Genomic DNA, 23,847 nt, shown 5'->3' with positions numbered 1-23,847 from the left:
CAGAGAAAGTGTGCTGAGGGTGATGGGAATGGGGATGGAAATGCGTAACATATTCAAAACATTTAGCATCACATTTAGTCATCTCACCGCTGCAAATAACTATGCATGTGTTCACTGCAACTCAATGAACCAATCTTTATTACCATAAAATAAACAGCTCAGGGAATTCATGACGGTTCTGAGATAATTTTCCTTATTTGTACCACATTCGTAGACACTGGAATCTCTCAAGTGCTAGTGATTAAAAATTTTTTTTTTTTTTTTACAGATAAATCAGGTAATCTTTTGCAGCTTGAGATGCAGGTTCTCGTGTGGATGTGAAGAAAAACATGTCTCTGTTATTCTGCTTTTGACACAAAAGCTGTCAGTCCTTTATAAATCTTTAAAACTACTCTCTTCCTGCTCTACCTCATCTGCAATTTTTGCTTTCATCTCTCTCCATTCCTGATCTTCCCCTGCTCTCTCAGCCCTCTGAAGTGAGTGACGGTTGTCATCCCTCAAGCTGGCCTTTTAAGTCCAGTCACACAGGGATAGAATTGTGGGGGACACGAGGACACAAAAATGGAGGAAAAGGGATTTCGCAAAGACGACACAAGAAGAGAAAAAGATGATAATTTATGAAGTCTGATCTCTACATTCTGCATGCACCCAAACTTCTCTCTGCAGTGTCTGAGATGGCTATTGAAGTTGCAGAAGCAGAAAAGATTCTTCACAGAGAAAAGAAGTAACAGGAAATCAAATAGCAGTGTTTGTTTGTGTGTTCAGTGTTTTCATATATGGCTGTTCGTGGGGGGACGTGGTTTTTAAAAGGTGGGAAAAAAAAAAACCCAGCAGATAGTGAAGATCCAACCACCCGACACTTTGAGCTCGCTCTTGTGGTCTTGTCACGGGAGAAGATGATTACATGAGGAACTGGAGAGAATCACAGTACCCTCTGGATGTTGCCACTGCTACACATGTTCTTGCTCACATAAACATGCGCTCTCTCCTTCCACCAACACAAACAACACATGTATGCACCCACACAGATGTCGTTTCACTGAATTTCTCTGCATTTGTTTGCACATGTGCATGTTGATGTGTTATGTGTTTGTGCTCATTTAAATGCTTAAGTGTTAAGCATGAAGGCAGCAAGTTTCTGGGTCTGTTTATTTCTCCGAGAGTCTGCTGGTAGCTTAGAATCAATTTGGAAATGTCAAACTTTTGCCACTAGCTGCTGGCCAATGAAAATGAGGGAGTAGATATGAAAAGGTGTGTAACAAAGGCAATATCCATGAGGGAGCTTTTCTCTCACATATCTTTGAATTCATTCATGCCTGTTGACAAATACTGCAACAGACTGTACGGTGAGGCAGTCAGCAGAAACTATGAGAGCTGATGGGCTGACCCAACTAGCTACACTACATAGACAAATGTAGGTGGACACCTGAACAAAGTATCTGGACATCTTCATATGTTTATTATACATTTTACTCCAGTACCACAGCTTATTAAATCTGCTACTCTCTGCTTTTCTGGGAAGGTGTTCCACAAGATTTTGGAAACTGGCTGCAGGGGTTTGCTCTCATCCATCCATCCATCCATCCATCCATCCATCCATCCATCCATCCATCCATCCATCCATCCATATCTGGGGTTGAAGTTATGTGAGGACCTCCATGGAGATTGTGCCCAAGGACATTGTGTTTAGCTGAATGATAAAGAAGTTTGAAATACCTCCAGCAAACTTCCTGGTGAACCTCCACAAGTTATGACTCAACATCGTGTAAAGCTGGATGTGAAAGAAGTTAGCAGTAAACGTTGTCAAGTTGAAATTGCTAGGCGTCAGGCTTTGTGTAAAGCTGACCGTTAGCCTGGTAAATCTTGACAGTCTAGCAAAGCTTGGGGTTTGTGTAAAGCTGGATGTGCAAGAACCCAAACTGATGACATCGACCCTGTCGAGAAATTGCTCAGGCACATGTGGAAGAAGAGCGTAGCCACCTGGTGGCAGAACAGCTGAACTGCAACCCAAACCAGAGGAACAGCTTTACACCTAGTTAAGTCAGATCTGAGTAAAGATTATTCAATTGAATCTTAATGTTATGGCTCTGTGCAGGCCAGTCAAGCTCTTCCAAACCAAACCCAGACACCCTTTTTTTGGCTGTGCTTCTGCTCAGGTGCACTGTTTCGTTGAACCAGGAAAGGCCTTCATCAAACGCTGTAGGCCAACTAAGATTTTCCTTAAATGGAACTAACAGCCCAATCTAAAAGCACACAAAAATATATGGACCAGGGTAGTCCACATACTATTGCCCTGTAGTGTATGACATTCACAACACTACTACATAACACCACAGATGTTAGGCCACAGCTGAAGTGGCTACTCCTTTTCAGTGTATAATGGCCTTAAGTGTCTGTTTGTTTGTGTGTGTGTGTGTGTGTGTGTGTGTGTGTGTGTGTGTGTGTGTGTTGCTGCAAAGCAAATGACCATTTGGCAAAGCCAGTAGGGTAATTATTGTTAATTACTCTGTGAAACTGAGAGTACTGCTGAGAGGAGAACAGAGAGAGTGGGCGATCCTCAGCTCCACTTCATGTGAGCCCGGGCCTCATCACCAAGCAGACGTCACTCACTGACCCAGGATGCCTGCAATACATGCAGGCACATTGGGTCAGGGAGTGATAGAAAGAGAAATAAACAGAAACTGTGCCTACACCTGTCTTTCTCATACTTATTATCTATTATCCTGCCCATTCACATCCTCCGGGCTTTTGTTCTTCTCTGTGAGAGCTGTTGATGAGTCAGAATGAGGGATGAAGAGGTTCAATTGGGAAACTGGGCGAGAGGAGGGCAAAGTAGGAGGAAGGGGGAGAAGGTGAGCATATGAATATAAAGGAAAAGGAAGAAAAGAGGAAAGCTGAACAACAAAGAGGCAGTGCTCTTTCGCTTGCTGCATCCCACAACCTAACACACACATACACACCAACTGTTCATGATTCCTATGCAGGAAGTGGAAAATATACTTCAGATAGATTATTATTATCCTGTTGTAGCCTATATATAGATAGTGTACTTGTCAGTCTTCCTTCACTACCCTAAATTCATGCACGCACGAACACTAACACAAATCTGGCAAGCAACACTCAGGGCAACCACTTTCTCAGGAGACTGGGAAATCAAGCAGGTCTTCAAACAAAACAGTGTGAGCAACCAGTAAAGCAAACTCTGACAAACTGAGGTCTACACACCATTCTCAAGAGCTTGTACTGATAATAAGGATAGGATATGGAGTAAAACAAGAAAAAAAAAAGGGCAGAGTGAGGATCATGTCTTGGAGCAAAAAAACAGACATGTGGGAGCCCTCTTTAACATAGAAGAAAGGGGTGAGGAAAAAAAAAAAAAAAACATAAAAGATGGGAGCTGATGGCTGCAATATGGGATCTAGCTGCACAGTGGGGGATATATACATAATACAACACACACGCATGATCAGATGAGCCCTGCACCTAATTGAGTCTAAGATAAAGAACACGACTCCTTCACTCTGTGTTTTCACACATTCATGCGTTATGTAAAAAAGGCACAAAAGATGTTGTGCATTGCATGAACCCAGGGAAACAATAACATGTTTATGAAGTTCTCATGTCAAAATGTGGTGTTTGTTAATTTAATGTTCTCCTGTGAATTCATCACAATGTGTTGCTATTAGTCAGGCAAAATGTTTGTTCTCACATGGTACATTTGCAGTTTACAATGAGAACAGTGGCAGGTTTACCAATCAAGTCTTAATAATTCTTAAAACATTGAGATGAGTTACTCAAATCCAACAAAAAGGGGGACATGCTGCTGACATCACCTTGCTATACGGTAACAGCAGCTTATCTTGGCTAAAAAAAAAAAAAAAAAGGCATCATCCTTCCAAATGCTTTAAATGCTGAGCATTGCTTTTATTAGAGCCCCCATGGACACTGCTTCTGCATCTGGGGAAAACTAGTTTGACAGATCTACCATGTCTAGCAATGGTTAATAAGCTATGATTGGAATACCAGTTTTAGGGAAGGGATTTAGAAGACTGAATTATGAATTATTGACTTTTAATCAATTTTCCATCAATTTGTAACAGTCAAAATGAATACTATATTATAATTTTGTTGTTAAAATATATATAAAATCTATCACATACAAAAAGTCAGATTCAATTACTCAACGACTTCTTCTACTTTATAATTGTAGTTCATATGGCAAGAAATTGATGGTAGAGGTGCTGATGAAGCCTTGGAACACGACTTCTTAATAAGGAAACACAATGGGAAACATGACAGCACATTCATTAGTCTGTATGTGGATGGTGCTGTGGAGTCTGGATTAATTTGTAGCTACCTAACAGCTCTCAGTTTGGAAATCTGTCAAACATTTGACGTTGACACAGCTAAGGTCTTGGTCAGAGGCAAAAATGCTTTTCACATTGCCGAATACATTTTGGCATAATGAGTAAATGCTTACAATAACACACTGATCACAACACATTCATCGATGCAACAAAAGCAACTACTATATCTGCAAAATGCAGGATCTTGATAAGATTAATTCATAGCTCATCAGCAGTCATAGAATTTTTTTTTTCTTTTGAATAATCAAGTAGTTATCTTATAAACAATCTTTTTGTTAAATATTATTTTCCCTCTCCAGATCAATGAAGCCACATAGTCAAGCTGTGTGTATTAGAGCGCTGAATCAGTTTTCATTTCAGCTTTGTGTTGAATGTCAACCCTTACCTCTCTTTTCCTTAAAATTTCAGGGATGATAAACAAGAACAACTTGTAAGCAGATTTGATCAGGCCAAAACAAGCAAGATACAAAGTTTTAGCTAAGTGTGTACAGAATAAACAGACTCCTTATGTTATGAATGAATTAACAGTTGTTTATTATCTGGATCACAGACCACAGACTGAGCATAAACCCCAGTCATACTGCTCTCAAAGCGTAAATTGCTTGATTTTGAGATTTTATAAAACAAACTGGTACAAATTAAAATAAATTTGTCTATAATTTGCTTTTTAAATGAGGCACCATGAGTTGAATGTCTCACATTATCCTGTCTGATCAAAGAGGCTTCCACACAGTCCTATCATAACACAGCACCTCCGATCTTCTAAAAATGTGAGGGTAGATGAAATAGAAATAAAAAGGGGATACAAGAAAAGGCTTGAGAGGATATGAGGGATCTTACAAATGCTGTTATGAGATTTTCAGTTGGGAGCTGCTGAGGTCCCCTGTTAATGGAACATCACTCTCAGCGGGTGTAAGTGTGTGTCCTGTGCTGTAACACAGAGGTCACAATGACTGAAAGGAAGAGGCCTCTTCATTTAATAAAAGGGGTCTCTGAAGCAATCTTTCCTGTCTCCTTACATTGTCATTCCTCTTCGGGCTCTGTCCTATTTTTCTCCTCACAATTTTCTCCTCACCACCGCCATCCACGCCGCCTCTCTCCACCACATTATCTGGTGAGTTTCCTTTTCGTTAGACAAGTTGCTTGTCAGCACCCAATTATCACTTATTCTGTTTTTCTCAGCCTCCTTCCTCCTCCAGCTCGTCCTCTTCGTGACTGTCTTTGAACACAGGCAGGCACGTTTTATCGAGCTGCTGATCCCTCTTTAACCAGCTTATACGCTACATGTCAGTCAGACAATGACCATATTGAAAGTTGAAAGCTTAAAGTTTTTATCCTTGGGGGTCATAAAACTAGTAAAGGGAGTAACATCTGCTGTGTGTGTGTTAGTGTGTGTGAGAGGGAGACCGAGACAGAGCCAAGCCCCTGTGGCTAACACAGCTCATTATACCTAAAGGTAGGAGGAGAGGCACATCACAATTGGGCTCAGTCTCTCTGTCTCTCTTACGCACCCACCCAAACACACACACACACACACACACACACACACACACATACAGTCAATCCTGAGGGGACAGCTGCTCTCTGACACACACAGTAGTATAACTGACTGTGGTTCTCCCCTCTACTCACCCAAGTATTTCCTCCAGAGCTGTGACTCAGCCACGCTGGGTCACTGAATTACAAATAGTCTTCAGGGGTTTGATGCTTATTAACATTATTTTTTTTTGAAAGAACATACACAAGGTTAATAACAGAACTTACTGGCACAGCATTTTTTTTTACTATAGCAAGTGCTGCATGAATTTAGACAGCCATTAATTATATAATAGCATTTCAAAATTCATTTGCACCAAACTTGGTGGAGGGGTGGGGCATGGGGAGAACCCATTAAATTTTGAGGCAGATCCGGATCATTTACTATAAAGTGAAATATTTTGTCTCTCAAGTCTGGTGTATGTTGTTTGACACTAGCCTAGATGGAGGTCTGCGCTCTCTGGGTGGCCTTCTAGTTACTACATGTTTGGAAGGTTTTCATGTAGATGTACACTTTATTTTAATTAAAATAATTTTAAAACAAATTCTGAACAATACAAGCTGAACTTCCACTGAGGGTGGCAAGGGATTTAAGGAGAGATGCAAGGAGACTAACTGAATCTCTGAGTCTTTTCAATAAGGAATATAATGAATGAAGGTTGATTTGAACAGTTGGGGAATTAGCAGGTTAACATGCTAACATCTGTCCTAATAAAGTGATGCATACTCTCTGTCCCTTGGACTCTAAGGCGCCTCTTGCCCTCCCTCAGATGTTTGTATCCTCCTACACTCACTATCAATAAGAGGCTTGATATAACCTTGGCCACTGCTGAATGGAGAGCAGCTGCACGGTCACTAAGCTAGAGTTAAACAATGGGCTATAGTGACTTGTGACTGACCTTGTGTGTAGACATGTTCCTTCACAGCACGTGCAGGACAGTGTGCTAGCATGCTAAGCTGCTCTGATCACTATTCTAATATCAACAACAGATTCAATCACTATGATGCGAAAGGATGTCGCTCGTAGTGACAAACCCAGAGAAACAGTCACCCAACTCAGCACTCACCCCATCGGCTCTACTGAGCATTTTAGCTTCTCTCGGCTCATTGTTTTGGTTTTACGTCCAGCAGCTGCTTCTTTTGTTTCAGTTTCACCACTCTCAACAGCCTTGTTTCCAGCTGCGTCAGGCAGCTGCTTCCAGCTAAAAGCTCCTTACTATACACTACCTGCCCAGCATCAAACAGCAGACAAAGTTAGCAACTAGCTGGTGAACACATCTTTACACCGGCACAGAGCTACAAGAACCGTGAATAGTCCAGTTGGCTAGAAATGTGGCTCTAAATGTCTGCTGGATGTGTATAGGCAACTGTTTGCTATCACTTTAGAAAGTGTTATGTCAATGTTGTGTTTACAACTCTTTGTGTTGCCCAGAGGTGGGCAAAAATAGATAATATAATGAAATAAAATAACTCATGCTGGTTTAAAAACTCTCTAAAGAGATTAGACAATTTCTACAATGTCTATCAACTGAAAACTTTCACTTGTCCATAGAAGTATGCAGGATTAATAAAGCATTTTTCACTCCTCCTTTAAGTTGCACCACTTTGTTTTATTAGAATTATGTGCATTTGCCCATGTTTTCATGTTTTCTCACTGGACAGCACAAGCAGAGAGGGAGAGGCATAACAAAAGGAGAAAGTGGGAGAAGAAAAGAAAAGAAAGATGGGCAGCGGGTGAAAGAGTGGGCTTTGTTATTGTAGCAGGAGAATGGTGACGTGGAGTTAAAAGGCTGAATGTTGCGATAAGAGAGGGATCCATGGTGAGAAGAAGCTTTCAGATATGAGACGGTGTTTACACAAAGGCAGAAGAGGAGGATTTAACACTAACTAAGACGCACGCAAACACATATGGGCACATACACACACATTTACACAATATGACACTACCTCTCACTGAGGCCCAGCCAGGAAATGAGCCTGAGTGAGTGTGTTGGGAAGATGGAGAGTAAGCGGCAGATTAAAAGGCAAGGCGTGAGAGGAGGGGTAGTCTGAAGAGAGGTGGGAGTATGAAAGACAAATCTTCCTAAGAGCGTTTGAGAAGAGCTGTGTGCAAAGCTATCGTTGACTGAAATCCTTTAGAGCATCAAAGATTTACTCATCATGCCTAAACACATGAAATATTCCATCCACCCCCCGAGCCTCAAACCCCCATTCAGAATTACACTCCTCTTTCTGTCCCTTCGTTTCTCTTCTCATCTTCACCAGCTTCAGACCCACTTTCTCCATCATTTTATCCGTCATACACTTTCTTTAGCATTTTCCACCTTCTGTCTGCTCATGTATCCAAATAACATGAATTACAGCAAACACTATGTGTTCAGGAGGAGAGAAATACAGACAGACAACCAGAGTGTGTGTGTGTCTCCTTTGCTGCTGTCCTGGAGGTTGTTAGCACATGTGCCGGGTTTTGCTCTGTCTGCCAACATCAGCACAAACACACACCCCAGAGTCATCTATACATACACACACACACACACACACACACACACACACACACACACACACACACACACGGACACTGCCATGCAATAACCCATCTACCTACAGGCGCACAAGAATGCACACAGGCACACCGACCCACCGTGCACAATCACTCGCATTCATGAACCTTCCCATATGTGCTCTGGAAACAGCATTTATCAAGTATATTAGGATTCCAATATTACCGTAGGTGCAAGTATTAAAACTAATAAGCTCCATCCCTGTGCTGCACTTACTGTCTCCTCACCTCTTTCCTTCTCTCTATACCCCTCACAGGAGCTCCCACCATCTCCCTTCATCCCTCCCTCCATCCGTCGCTCCAGCCCCAGATGGTAAAGCACTGTGACCAATTAAAGACTTCCCTGAGGATAGAACCAGTTATAGCCCCAGCCATCTGACCATTTCTGTGAGTGTGTGTGTCGTGTGTGTGTGTGCGTGTGTGCATGTGTGTGCGTGTGTGTGTGTGTGTGTGTGTGTGTGTATGTGTTTCTACACGTCCACCTTACAAACCATACTGTGTTTTTATCAGTCTACAAAGCATTGATTTTTGGCTAGTTCCACATGCCTTCTTCCCTAAAAAGGTACATTGGCATATGAATAAAGTCATATCTAAAGCCTTTTGTGTTGTGCATTAACACAAAATAACAGGATCTGGAGTGTCACTTCATTAGAGGAAGTATTAGCAGGTGTGCATGTGTGTGTATGCTGTGTTGGTGTATGAGAAACACTGTCATTGGGGGACAGAGGGTGAAAAAAAAAAAGAGCAAGTAGAGTGCAGTGAAGGGAGGTGGGCAGCGCTCAGTCACCAGGCACCCATCCAGCAGGGCAGCAAATGAGGGAGCAACTGTCTGTCTGAGCTGCCAGCACTGAGGGGAATCAGGCATATGCCAACCCCACCCAACCCCTCTCATGCACACATGCACACACAAACCAATCTCTCTACCCACATCCCAGGGTGGCCACCCTGGCATGGGGGCACAGGTGGCAGCATATGTCTGCTGTCTACCCCCTCAGTCAACTGAGAGAAAGGGACCAGTCATGCCTCTGTCTGTTTGTGTCTGCATGTGTGCGTGCGCGGTAGGTCTTTTCACAAAGTCAAAAGTCCTTGCTAAAGCTTTTAGGTATTTGTGAGTGCACGTATACATGATTAGATCCTGTACTACAGATTTTAGATAGTGTTGTGTCCCTGAGCTGGAGCTTGAGGGTCATCTGCTAGCTTGCTTTAGTGCTGCTTCACCAAAACGAGTTAAGCCTCCCAGGCTTCTCCCACTTTTACTTTTCACTTCTACTACAGCCTCCAGCTAGCTCTACAGCCCACACTCAAATCCATTACATAAGACATTTTAACTAATCCTCTGTTTCCCATTGCAAATAATGAGGCTATGATTAGCATGCTAATGAGGTGGGTGCGATGCTAATCTTTAAACTATATCAGCAGGGGGCGTCGTGTGGCGTAGTGGTCTAAGCAGGCCCAAGCTGGTCTAAGCAGGCGCCCCATGTGTAGAGGCTACAGTCCCGCATTGGACGGCCTTTACTGCATGTCATTCCCCCTCTCTGCCTCCCCATTTCCTGTCTCTCTACTGTCCTGTCGAGTAAAGGCATAAAAAGCCCCCCAAAAAAAATACTAAAAACCAGTATCAGCAGTCCTACTGACAGGCCCATGCCAAGAAAGGGACGAGGAGGTGCTGACTCCAAAATGGAACTTGTACGGAGGAAAAGCATTGCTGCACTTAACAACTGAAATCTGTGGCATAAACCATATATCTTCTGAACCCACCATAATCACAGCTAGGTAGCACAGTGTTGGTTAGCACAGTGCTGGTTTGAGACAGGTGGGAACTCCATTTCAATTTGGCACACAAAACATGTTCAGCAGGGGAACAAAATACCATGTGTAGCAACAGCGTCCACCATGGTTTGCTGTGGCTAAATCTAAATGAAAAAGACCCTGTATTATCCCTACCAATGCAGAGAAGCTGTAAATATTACATATATTTGACTTTACTACAGCATTTTCATGACTTCTGTTTGATTGGCAGTGGATTGATATTTGGCATCACACATGCTGTGTGTGTCCCCTGCTTTTCATTTAATAGTTGCTGCTATGTAACAATCGACATATTGGTACAGCCAAATCGAGCGGGCCAAATGTGCTTCTGACCATAGCCAGCTGTGTTGCAAAAACAGCTAAAATCGGTGCCACCCACAACTGGTATTGCAAGAAAAATAATTTTCCTGGGTGCTATACTTTAATGATGCCAGTTGTCTACCTCTCTACAAACAGAATACATCAGTGAAGAGAATTTCTGTCTCAGCATCCTAAATGTCTATCAGTGATTGAATAACCTGCGTGAGGGCATGAGTGCCAATAGCTGTACATATTCTTGTACATATGAATGTGTGTAAATGGATTCTGATGCCTGTGTACTCGTGTCTGTGTCAAAAGGGGTTATCATATGTGTAGTTTGAACCAGGAAACACCTCCTGCCCCCTTGTGCTCAGATAAGGCTTCAAAGCAAAGCTGCCAACATCAAACAATGCAGCAGCAGCCTGAGTGTCCTGGACCACACTAACAACCGCATGAGTCCTGGAGGCTATTATACTGCACGTTACACTCTTTACTAACACACACTTTAACGACATGAACACAAACACTCATTAGCAAATCCATTCACATCCATATTCATGCCGAATTCATATTCAAACTGTGACTGTGCTCTGTTAATCTCCCTGAGAAGAGGTAGCAGGCCCTTGAGGGTTAGCGCTTAGCTAAGCTAATCAAATCAACTTGAGGAACACTGGTGCATCTTTAGCCCATTATATAAAACATTAATAAACATATACACTCAACACACACACATACACATGCATTTGTTAACATTAAATCCTTTCTCATTAACCTAGTTCAGTAGCGTGGGCAACAAGCTAAATGTAGAGCATCTCTGACATCATTTATATTTTCATAAGGGTAACAGCCAAAACTTGCACAGCCGTGTGTGTTTGAAAGTGTGTCTGTAGGCTATGAGAGCATTCAGATTCATGTTTAAAGGCAACAGCCTCTTAATTGGCCTGCCATACTCCTTAGCAGCAATATTTGGAGCAAGAGGCAGGGCTAAAACACCATGTGGCCTTATCCAGAGGTCTTTATGGATCTCCTGGGCTCCTAATATCCAAGACCTGATCTGGGACCTGAGTTGGGTTGGGTACAAATTATATTCGGTCTAAATCATTAGGCCTGAGTCCCACTGTGTTACCATGAGTTTTGGGTCTGTGTGTTTTTATTTTACAGAGAACGTGAACTGTGAAAGACAAGAAAAATGAGACATAATGCTACTGTTTTTGACCAAGAGATGCTCATTAATTGGTGGTGCGTCATGCTGCTGTCAGCACTGGCATTCTCTCTCTATTTTCTCCATTTGGTTGTTGAAAATGCTTTCAAAAATAATGCCATCAATAGTTTCTATTTATTAATTATTTTCACATTAAGTGCAGTAAACAGAAGAAACACTGAATCAATTATATTTTCAGTGTGACCACTCTTTGCCTTTCGAAGAGCACCACGTCTCCCTGGAGGTACTATGTGATGGATAAGAATCTAAAAATATAAAGTGCCTAGAAAGTTCAGCACAGCACTGTACATGCAGTACAGTACAGCTTGCCTTACTGACTGACTACAGAGTGCCAAGGCAACTGGTTCGCCCTGTTCAGCAAAGTTGTTTTATTCACAGTGCAACAATGTTGTATTCAGCAGATGTATTGTCTACCACAGTGATCCGCTGGGTTGTTAAAGCCCTCTTCAGCGATGTTCAGTGGGAAGCGTGTGTTCCGATGGGAGCACTACAGCACCGTTCCTCTCAGACTCAATTATGGGTGCGACATCTGTCCTGACTGACAGCTCGCTACAGTGTGTGACTGCGACTGCGTTTGTGTTTCCTGTGTGCGTATACTGTATGCATGTGTCTATGTATGGTAGGTCCTAGAGGGAGCAATGTAATCGAGCAGGCAGCCCTGTCCAAAGTAGATGAGATGTGCAAGAAAATGGCAAGCCAGACATGGTGATAAAATCACTTTCCATTTGGAGTCCTGCCTGGTCTGCAGCTTTGAGCCATGATGCGCATACACACACATACACACACCAAAGGTGGAGAAGGGAATATAATTGTAAATGAAACTGAGAGGTGATTGTGAGGCTAGAGAGAGAGCGGGAGAGGAAAAAGCTAGAAGTGTTACTGTGAGGAGAGACGAGGGAGATGAAATGATCCAGTCACACACGGGCCTCTGCTCCCAATCAATACCAAAAAGATACAGAGATACAACTTCCCTTGTCTATTTATCTACATTTTCTGTCCTCACCTTTCCTCCAGCACATCTTAAAATATGTGTCTTTGTTCTCACCATTCAGCCATGTCTTCTCTAATAAAGATTCCTCTCTTCATCTATTGTCTTCCCACTTTCCTCCTCTGCCTTATTCAATCACTACTTCCCTCCACAGTCTTACGCTATGTGGTTCAATCACACTCGTGCCTTTCTCCTGTGATGCAGCTCAACGAACAGCTGTATTGACAAAACCATATACCTGCATGACCAACACCAGCCGGGGGCCGAGGCGGGGACCGGGCTAAAATCGAATCCGGGGCTCTGGATTGATGGGGAGAAAACATGGAGAACATAGGGAATGGAGAGGTGAGGGCGGGGTCTTGGTGTCACCCAGTGTAAAAGATAGAATGTGAGATAGCATCTCCCCATTCAGTCTATCTCATTAAGTAAAGTAGGGGAGTGCAACTTGGCAGTGCTGACTCTCTTGTGTAAAGAAAGTCAGGGGAGACATACAAATCAGATGCACACTCACAATGCTGAGCTCAGCAGAAGCATCATTCAGCCACTGTTACTCTGTATGTGTGTTTAACGGTGCACGACCCCAGCTAAGCTAGGGAAAAGTCAACAGCCCTGTTCTTTGCCCTCGTCACAAACACTCGTGCTTGAAGGTTGCACGTGTACAGCAACACACAAACAAAAAAAGATAACTGCATTTTGACCTTGGATAGGCACTGCTTCACAGATTACTAGCTTACCATAGAGCCACGGTTTTAGCAGGTGAAAGGATTTTTTTTTCCTCCACTGAAAATGGAAGAAAAAAAATGTAGAGCATAAATATAATGAAAATGAAAAGTGTGACTAGAAAAATGTTCTGAAAATGATTCGCCCAACAGTTTTCTTCTTCCTTAATTGAAATTCCTGGTTCTCATCTCTAGCCTTTTCCTTCTTTCTCTTTCTTTCCCAGCTTCCTCAATTTGTACTGGCTAATTGCGTTTAGAACTTGGATGGCGGTTGGCAACTGCATTAACCTTAGGAGTCACATCAGGCAGAGACTATTTAAAGTGCACCCCTATAGCGCCAGTTGTATTGTGGGTAATGCCTCGGGGAGGTGTAACCAATCACATTGGAGTCGAGAGGAAGAGCTCATCATTTATTGGTCACACACTCTATTCAGCATCACCCCACTACCCATCTCGAATACTGCCGCTTCTGTCCCCATTCCTCTCTTTTCCAATTTCCTCATCTCTGCCTTTTTGCACCATCCATCTCACTTTCTTTTCTACAAACCCACTCGCTGCCAAACTTACATTTTTTTCTAGTCACACATCTGAAGATGGACGTTTTCTTCCTGTGTCTTGTCCCGTGGCGGTGAATAACAGAAAGGAGCAGGAGTGCCTCTTTCTGAGAATGTATCAAGGCTTTGGGTCTCCAGCTCCATTACTACATTACTACGGGACTGGGAATGGATGACGACTGCCAAATGCGGAGGCTAGAATCTGTATATCTGCCAGCACGGTGACTCTTATGGTGCTTTCTATGACAGTGAGGCTATATGGCAGCTTCATAAGTAAGAGCAGTGTGATACTTGTCTCAGCGAGGGCTTGTTGTTCTGCTAGCTTTTGGACTCGTTCGCGCACAGGCTGGTGCGTAGGATAAGGACAACCATGATGGCCATGTCAGGCTGTTGTCCTTTTCTTCTGCAATCTGATGTGTAGGAGGAAATCCAAATACACACATACATACACGCACAAACAAGCACACAGAAACACACACACTCAAATTCAAGAGACTAAGATCAGAGAATAGAGGTGTGTAAGGAGAAACCACGGACGACCTTTGACCTCAAAGAGCTTCATAACACCCAGGTTGAATGCATGCCTTGTGTAACAACAAGGACAGTGCAGCACAAAAAACTACTGCTATAAAAAGACACCATCTAAGAGTGTGAGAAATAATGGCTGTAGAGAAAATACAGTTGACACATCGACCTCCACTGAAAAGTGTTTCATTTATGAGACAGCAAGTTTGGTTTACACCTCTCAACTTGTCAATCAAGTAAAGCGGACATCGGGTCACACCTTTGAGCATGTATGGTACCGTTAACCTGACCCACAGTTACTCTGTAGACGTCCAAAATGTAAGGGCAAAATAGCTAAACAGACAGTTCTTGTTAGCAGTGACAATTTACTGTTGGTTGGGGGTTTTAGGGGCAGTTTGTGCCAAAAAAAAAAAAATTTTTGGCCACTTGGAGGCAACAAAAAACAAGCTCTAAAACACAGACCAATCATCACCTTACAAAGCTGATATGGCTCACCTTTTAGCATACATACTCCTATTCAAACATCCAGCACACATGGACCATCTTACTTTTAACTCTGTTTTTGTTCTCCACCAACTCCTGAAGGAAAAAGGTGGCTCTTTATCAGCTTATTGCTTCAGTTTGTTCACCAGCTGGTTGCTAAATGTTTGTCTGCTGTTTGGTGCTGGGCAGGTGGCTAAGAGTGGGTTTTAAGAGCTTTTAAACTGAACGAGTTGGGTGATAAATCTCTGTGGGTTTGTCACTTTGAGATTTCAAATACATGGATACTCATCCTTAATATAAAGTAAGAAGTAGTAATTGGCGTTCTGAACATGTAGGCTGATATTTCAGTAACAGTGGAGATCTCTGATTGGACCTTACCAACCAGCACACCGTCCTGCCTACCAGTTCAAAATCTTAGGAGGAAAATAACGAAAGAAATGTCAAATCTAACCTTTCTCTGTGTTACAGAATAATGATTTTTCGGCATATCTGTGTCACTCCATGATTTTGTGGACATAGTCCAGTATATGTGCCATAATGGCCAATTATTCTTGACACGTGTAATAATACCACACTGCCTGAGGCAGTATTGGCAATTGGGGGCTGAACAGAGCTACATTTTCATTTGATCAATCTAAGTTTAGTATCAGAGGGTATAAAAGACACACACTTTCTGACTGCTTACTCCCTTCAAAAACAAAAGCATCTCAGGCATACAAAGACAAATGGGGATCAGTTTTCCAGACAATCAACCACACGCACAGCTGGAGTGTCCGATTCTATGTGACGGGCAATACAACAATAGAAAACACTGCATCATAGTATCAGGGAGAGCGGTGTCCAGGTGCACTGCTGAAACAGTTTTCCTCTTCTAGCAGCAGGTATTAAGTTCCACGCTGAAACCAGTTGACAGTGGGTGAAATGCATCCCTGTGAGTAAGCCTTAATGCAGCACTCAGGGCACAGATTACTGCGTGGCCTTCTACCCTTTCAATTAACCAAATCACTCCACCGCCAGACACACCCCCCCCCCACTTCTGTCTGCCCTTCTATCTGATATCCGTCCTCCCCATATTTCCTCCATAATACTCTCCTGCTTGTGGTTGTCCTTTCACATGAAGCACACATCCTCAAGGGCAGCATCTACAAAGGACTGTTTTTAATACAACAAAGCCAGCGCAAATTAAAGAAAGAGGCCAGGGCTGATGAATGTGACAGACAGATGACAGAGTGAATGACAGGAGAATGAGGAAGAGACAGGGAGAAGGGTGGAGGACAAGGTATTGTTTGCCCACATCAGTCCGAAGGGGCGTGCAGCTGCTGGGGGACTCAAGAAGCTCAGCAGAGAGGAAGACGGTGGGGCCCCCGCTGCGTACCCTTGACCTCTGAAACTGGGTTAGGAGGTTAGAGACACAGAAAGAGGCTCAGATAACAAAGTCCCTCAACACCTCTGCTTGCATACTCTTGTCTAGCTTCCTCTCTCACACAGCTCTATAAATACTGTGTGCTATCATCAGTGCCGTTTTACTGTGCCTTGCGCCTGAGCCCTGCCCCACATGCAGATCATACAGCTCATGCTAGAAAACACAACTGTTGAGGTCCGAGTAATAAACACCTATTGAATGAAAACCCAAGCCTATTGATCTGTGAAGTGCACAATAACTTTTGTCTCTCTAAGCATTGATCACTGCCTGACCTGACGCTGACCAAAAAGAAACAATATAAACACTGATATTTCTCAGTCAATAAGCACTTACAGCCACGTCGAGGATAAAGGCATGAATGTGTGAAAGACATGGAATTGCAAAGAATGGCAGCCGAGTCCTCAGCGCTGTGGGCCTGTTAGGCGGATCAGGAAAGAGGAGAAGAGGGAATCTCGTGCCATTGTTTGAAAACACTCTCACATCACGCCAATTATTCAAACAGCTCAAAAAAAGGATGGGGAAGGAGGAAGGTCAGCGTGTGTGTGGGTGAGACTGAGAGAGAGAGAGAGAGAGAGAGAGAGAGAGAGAGAGAGAGAGAGAGAGAGGCTTGGTTTTCCTGGTGAGAACAGGTGGGACTCTGTGTGACTCTGGAGTGCAGCACTTCCTCTCACACTCCTTCCAAAGGGTGCCCAGATCATGGCTGCTTTTTGGAAGGGATCTGGTTATTAATTTTGTATTTGTTTGTATTTGATTAAAAAAAAAAAAACGATTCAAAAAGAATCATGCTGTAAATGTGTCTGGAATATGCAGCGCTAAGGCACAATATGTACTGAAATAACTCCAGGCAGGCTCTGCATTTTTTACTTAATCATGAGGCGCCGTTTTGATACCTTGCTAATTTAGGTGATATCATGCTTATATTGTGCCTGAATAAATGCATGTTTAATAAAATTACCACAAGCTACTGACACACGGCAATCCTGGGGCAGGATAATATTCCAGAATAGGATTGCTGGTTGTTTTTCGGGGGCTCAACAGGGGCACACAGCTCCACTTTGCCCTGCCTTGCCCCCCCTAGAAGGTTACTGACATAGTATAATCTCAATGACACAGCTTCAAAAGTGTCACTTTAGATTAGCATTACATTAGCGTATCAATTGTTCTTTAAAAGATGCTAAATCAATAAACTGGATGCCAATTCAACCTATAAAATTCCAATCATGTTTGCATTTGCGTATCACATCACCTGCATACCTGTCCTTGTATGACCATGTGTGTCCTCACGTTTGCTAGTAGAAGCACAAGATAGAAACTAGATGGGGATCTGCTCATCTAAACACTGCTCCACCAAGGACCACTCATAGTCAAAAACTCCACAGGGTGCCTTTAAAGAATGGCCAGCAGGATTTCTGTTATTACAGTAGGAGGACTGTACTCATTCAAGTTATCAAACAATAAATAAACATAAACAAGAAATATACTCAAAGGATGTATTTAGGTAGCTGGAGAGGTAATTGTCTGGTATTTCCTATTCAGAGGGTTTATTGGCTGATTACGATTGGTTGCTCATCAACCATTATTATTGCTGATCAATAATTACTCACTGTTCACAATTCATCTATACAGCAAACTGACTACGGATGGATTCATGTTTAACACCTATAACACTGGCGTGTGTGGTTAATTTGTACATTGACAGTGTGTTTGTGTGTGCGTGCGCACTTAGAGACTCACCAGTGAGGTTGGTACGTGCACTGTAGGACCCAAGGTATCGTCCGTCTGTGTTGGGTGTGTAACACTCAAACAGACCCTGGTCCTTGGCCTGCACTTTGGTGATGTGGAGCACAGCTGAGTCTCGGCTCAACCTCTCCACAAAGATTTCTTTACTATTCACCCTCTGGGCGTACACGGCGTAGGCATAGTTTGGCTGAGCCGTGCTCACAATGCGGATCTCCCGGTCCGGTGCTGATGGCAGGTACATGGACCACTCAAAGTCCTGCTCCAAGCCCTCTTTGTAGCCTGTCACGTTGCACCAGATGGTCACGTGGGAGCCCTCGGTCCGTACCAGCGGTCCACTCTGCACCGTCACCACTCTCTGAGCCACGGCAACACCGGCTACAGACAGAGGTGGGAAAAGAGAAACAGAGAGAAGAAAAAGAAAGGGAGAAAGAGAGAGAGAGAGGGGATGAGGTGAAGGCAGGGAGAGAGGAAAGAAAGAGAGCCTGGGTTAAAAAACTGCTGTTTAAATACATAAAGCATGGGCACCCAACATCTCCGACAAAATACAGAAACAGCATGACATGTGCAGCTAAGCATTCTGGAGAGCGCTTACTGAGGTTGAGGTGTGCATACACACACACACACACACACACACACACACACGGTTCTTGAACACCACTAACAACTTGAAACGTTCACAGTCACTCTATTTAACAGCCATCATCCAATCACGCTCACTGCTATTACAGGCACTCGCATGTTAACCCCTCACCACAAGGACAGTGCTGCATCTGTACAACACTGAGGTGAGAGGCAGCCATCTGGGACTTAAGAGGGAGGTCAGTGTGAGCTGGTAAAACACAAGCCAGCCGGGCATTTGGACTGTGCCAAGCTGTACAAAGTACAGGTGTTTTTGAAATGGATGATAAATACCGTTTTGCCTGACGCATCCATAATTTTTGGTCCTCATCATCATTCCTGAGCAGGGATGAGCACAGACTACTTATTAAAACTCAACTGGGCAATTCAGCTGGCCAGATATATTGGCCAATATTGCTTAGTGCCGACAGATCAGCTTTGGCACATGGTGGCTGAAATAAAACAGGAAATTTCAATAGAGAAATGCCAAATTGGAGGTCATGGGTTATCAGTACATTCAATATTTTGTCCACCAGCAATGACAACTTTATTTTTCCCACTGTAATTTTCTCCCTCTCAGTTCTCAGTGTCTTGATCACATTAAGGCATCGTAATCAACCACATTATGGAGATGAAAAATAAACTGAACCCTCTGGCATTTGGACATAATTGCTAAGATGTAAAGGGAAATTACAGTTGAAGTACACACATTACTGTTAAAACTGCTACCTGAAAAAGGCGCCGTACTGATGTATCAAATACCTCCATGTCCTGGGCCAGACATACAAATTCAGTTTGCTTAGTCACAGTTTTATGAGTGTTTGTACCAGCGCTGTTATATTTTTCATTTAAGAGTCTATCATTTGCATTTTGCAAATAAAAAGCATATAAGAAAAAAAATAATAAAAATAATAAACCTAATAAATAATACCTATTCTCATATGTATGTTCTCATGTAAATAAAACATGTAATTAGTGAAGTATGGACCACGTGTTGAGCACTGTAACAAAAACAGCTGATTGTAGTGTTAAACCTGTTGTTCAGACTGATTATTACTCTTCTGTATACTGCTTTGTAGCCTATATTTAGGGCAACCAACATATGTGAATCTTGCCTCAACCCCTTGCATGCACACACACACCAAACACACACACAGAGCATTCACCATTCAGGGAACAACTACAAACATCCCTCTCATTGGGGCCGGAGACAACAGAGCACTTACACATACACCCACCCACCCCCCACCCCATCCACCCCCCGAATCCAGACAGAGCGACAAGTACGCTGTTTCCTGTCTGCACAAGCAACTGGGGATTGCAGCTGGGTTTGTGTGTGTGCGCACGTGTGTGTGTGTGTGTGTGAGAAAGAAAGTCTGTAAGAGGCTGTGTCTGTGGGCACAATGCTTGGCATTAATAATTCACCAGAACAGCTTTTTAACTTCAACATCCTCTTTCCTCTCATAGTAACTTTCTCTCACACTTCCACTACACCCCCACCTTTCATTCACTGTTATAATTTGAGTCCATTTACGCCCGTGTACGTGTGTGTCCATGCGCAAACATGCATGAGTCTGCGTGTGTGTATTACAATGAAAGGTTATCTTGCTGAAAAATGAAGTCACCTTCGCAGATTGTGTTCACTGAGTCGGCAAAATGGAGGAAAGCGGGAGGAAGGTTCCACATTTACTTCAATGTGCGTACATACATTTATGAGTGTGGGCTTGCGTGCGTGAAAACATGTATATCTGTCTATGTTGATCATACATCTTATTTCCTTGCTGAGCTCGGAGCGTCAGGTCTTTTGTCTATTGCTTGGTTTATGAAACACATCCCTCTTATGAGCTGATAAAATCTTTACAAATCTCTGATTTACAGTCCCTCGCTTGGATGGCACAACAAAGAGAAAACTGATTTAACTAATCATTCCTTATGGCTTGATGTCTCCTAAAGGACCCCCAAAGGACTGATCAAGATGTAAATTCTTAAACCATAGTCATAAATGTCTTTATTCTAAAAATTAAACATGGTAATTATGTTTGTGAAGAAAAGAAAAAGAAAAATAGTTTATAAAAGAATATTAAGTATGTTCATGAAAGAAAAGTATGTCACTGTAATGTCACTGACTCATAATAGTTATGTGCAGGAATATTTCACAAGGCCTGAAACGATAAACTGATCCAACTAATGAACCAAATATCAGTAGCTACTTTACTCATCTCTTCCCAGCTGCACATACCGCCATTCCACTCCAGTGCAATAACTAGAGGCCATAACCTGCGAAAACATTTGGCCACATTGACATTTAAAACATCAGTTAACATGGGAAATCACTTCCACAGAAAGTCTATAGTGAAGGGTGCTGACTAAATCTGGGATGCGTTAGGTAAGAGAGGCAGCCATCTATTCTGACTCAGACCCTGTTCCTTGCTAATCTGGCGGCGCCCAGTCTACCCACATCCAGCTTAGATCAGCTCAGAGCTGTACCGCTGCATCACTGCTTCTCATGTTGCAGCGACTCATCTAGAACTGCTGGAAACATATTACTCATACACCCCCCCTAAAAAAAAAAACCCCATACTACTCATATGATGGTGCACTAAGAGCTTTCCTCCGCTCGCCTGTCTCCTGTCCTGTCATCCTCCTGAAACAAGCTGCCTCCTTACTTCTGATTACTCTCATTCCCTTCCACCATGTTTCACCCATCATCAATCCTTCCCTTCGTCCTGCCCCTCCAGTCTGTCTCGCTCTCTCTCTCTCCCTCTGTATATTCCTGTCTGTTCACTGTGCCTCGCGGTTCTCTGCATCTTTTCAGGCAGGATTTAAGCAGCTCTGCGAAACTTCAAAGTGCCCATCGCTCTGCAGGCTGTTTAGAAAGGCTGACAATGACATACCAAACCCTGCAGACCTTCAACTGATTGCTCTATTCCACCACCCTTCCACAATAATCCTGCGCCCGGAACCCCCCCTATGTCTTCACCTCTGGCCGCGCTGCCTCGATCACCGAGTGCCCATATTTGCTCAACAAGGCCTCAGATTTTCTATTATTAACACTCATCTCCATCTCTGCATACCGTGGACGACTTCCTACCCCACTTTTTCTTCCCACCCTCACTCTCCTCTGGCCTCCCTCTCCTTGTGGCTCATCTCTCAACTTTGCTGCCAGTTGCTTCCCACACAGCTTGTTGAGTGGACGCAGGAAACATGCGTCCCATGTCAGATGATGGCGATCATGGACAAGCTATCCAACTGACCTTGCTGTTAAACGGCAGGAGCGTGCAAAGCAATGGGAGCAGATAGCTACACACACACACACACACACACACGCAGAGAAAGAGAGAGAGAGAGAGGAAGAGAGAAAAAGCTGCAAAGAGGATTATGCTAAGTGGAGGGGGGTTAAACACTAATCCAATCATTTGTGGCCAGTGTCTTATTCTCAGCGGAAATGGCAGCAAGGCCACTAGCATTCATGTCTACTACTCTCATCATCACTCTTCTATGACACATGATAATTATACACCTAGAAAGGTGTATAATAAAAACACAGTGGGGGGTAACTCATATATAGGGCGTTCACAGTGATGCAGAGATGTGCTAATGTGGACTTTTCAGCCATCCATCTTTTCTTCTCACTTTCGCTTTCATTCCTAATTACACACCCACCTGTGCGCGTACTGTATACACATATATACGTATATGTATATAAGAACACAAAAACAGAAGTAGTAAGAAAGTTCAGCTCAATTACTAAGAATCACTACTTCCAAAAACTAAGCCTTATTGTGAGCACGAATACTAGCGACAACCGGAGGGATATGAAAAAAGTATGATATGGATCTGTCTCTCTCTTCTATGTTGTAGAACATAAAAACTGTCTCTGAAAATAATGCTTCTTGTCATCTTCTAACATGAGTGACATTATATCATGAACACACTTTTTCATACAGGCACGCTCTGTTTTTCTGCTGCTGTTCTGTGCATGCACGCAGTGATCCCGCTTTTTAGGTCAGAGAAGACAAACACACACACACACACACACACACACACACACACACACACACACACACACACACACACACACACACACTAAACGGAAGAGAATCATCTGGAGTTATTTCTCATGCATGTGATGTGAAGTAATTAAAAGAGAATAATAAAAAAATAGCTTAAGGTTTGGCACATTACTTGGCGGTAACAAACGACTTAAATCATGACACACTGCTCTTCCCTATGTGAAAGTCCATAAGCCACTTTCCAAGGCCCTCCCAATCATACTATGAGCCATTTGGTCCTACATAAACAAAAACTTTTTTGCCAAAGTTGTTTTAGATTTTTCAATACAAAAAAGAAATTGAAGTATTTCAGTTTTTCCCTGTGCTCTTCTCACTGGTTTGAAGTGGGCAGGGCTCAGTTCAGAAAAGGTCAGAAAAGGTGGTTGTCAACATCTCACTTCCTGCATCGACTGAAGAAGGTGAGCCTCGCTCCACTGCATTACTGTCTGCTATGGGAACTGCAAGGTCTCTGACCGTCACAGTGGGGAGAACCATCAGTGCTTCTCTCCCCTCCATAAAACAAATCCATGAAGCATGGTGAATCATCGAGGCCCTCGGTATTGTGAACGACCCCACCCACCCCGGCTTCATCCTCTTCGCCCCTTTATGATCCAGCTGGAGGAACCAGAGCATCAAGAACTCCTCTGCCAGGCTGCACAAAAGCTTCTTCGAATAGTCCAAAAAAACAATATTTGGGTTATGACAACAATAAAAGCTTGAACCTCATGAATTTCCATGGACCAAGCAGGATTTAGGAGCAGAACGCCTGGTGGCTTAATTATTAATTATTAATACCAATACTACTCCTAATAGTTTCTAAACTTCAACTTGTTACTTAATTAGTCGTTAACATTTAATAACATAGAGAAATAATTAAAGACCTGAAGGTTTTCAGGGTCTTTGATAATAATAAATATTGGTTACTATATCAATAGTGGCCGTAGCTTAGAC

General features: G+C 43.0%; 1 protein-coding gene across 1 annotated transcript in view; it reads right to left on the bottom strand.

Moving 5' to 3' along the window:
• Positions 1 to 23,847, bottom strand: part of igsf3 (immunoglobulin superfamily member 3) — a 69,044-nt gene that overhangs the window by 33,068 nt on the left and 12,129 nt on the right. The window contains exon 3 of the mRNA XM_022740238.1: positions 18,221 to 18,601. Within this exon, the coding sequence (XP_022595959.1) occupies positions 18,221 to 18,601 (381 nt within the window). The remainder of the gene's footprint in view (positions 1 to 18,220; positions 18,602 to 23,847) is intronic.

The sequence above is a fragment of the Seriola dumerili genome, unplaced genomic scaffold, assembly GCF_002260705.1.
Source record: "Seriola dumerili isolate Sdu_G_001 unplaced genomic scaffold, Sdu_1.0 BDQW01000052.1, whole genome shotgun sequence".
NCBI lineage: Eukaryota > Metazoa > Chordata > Actinopteri > Carangiformes > Carangidae > Seriola > Seriola dumerili.
The sequence above is the reverse complement of the archived record's forward strand: the minus strand, read 5'-3'. Positions and strand labels throughout refer to the sequence as shown.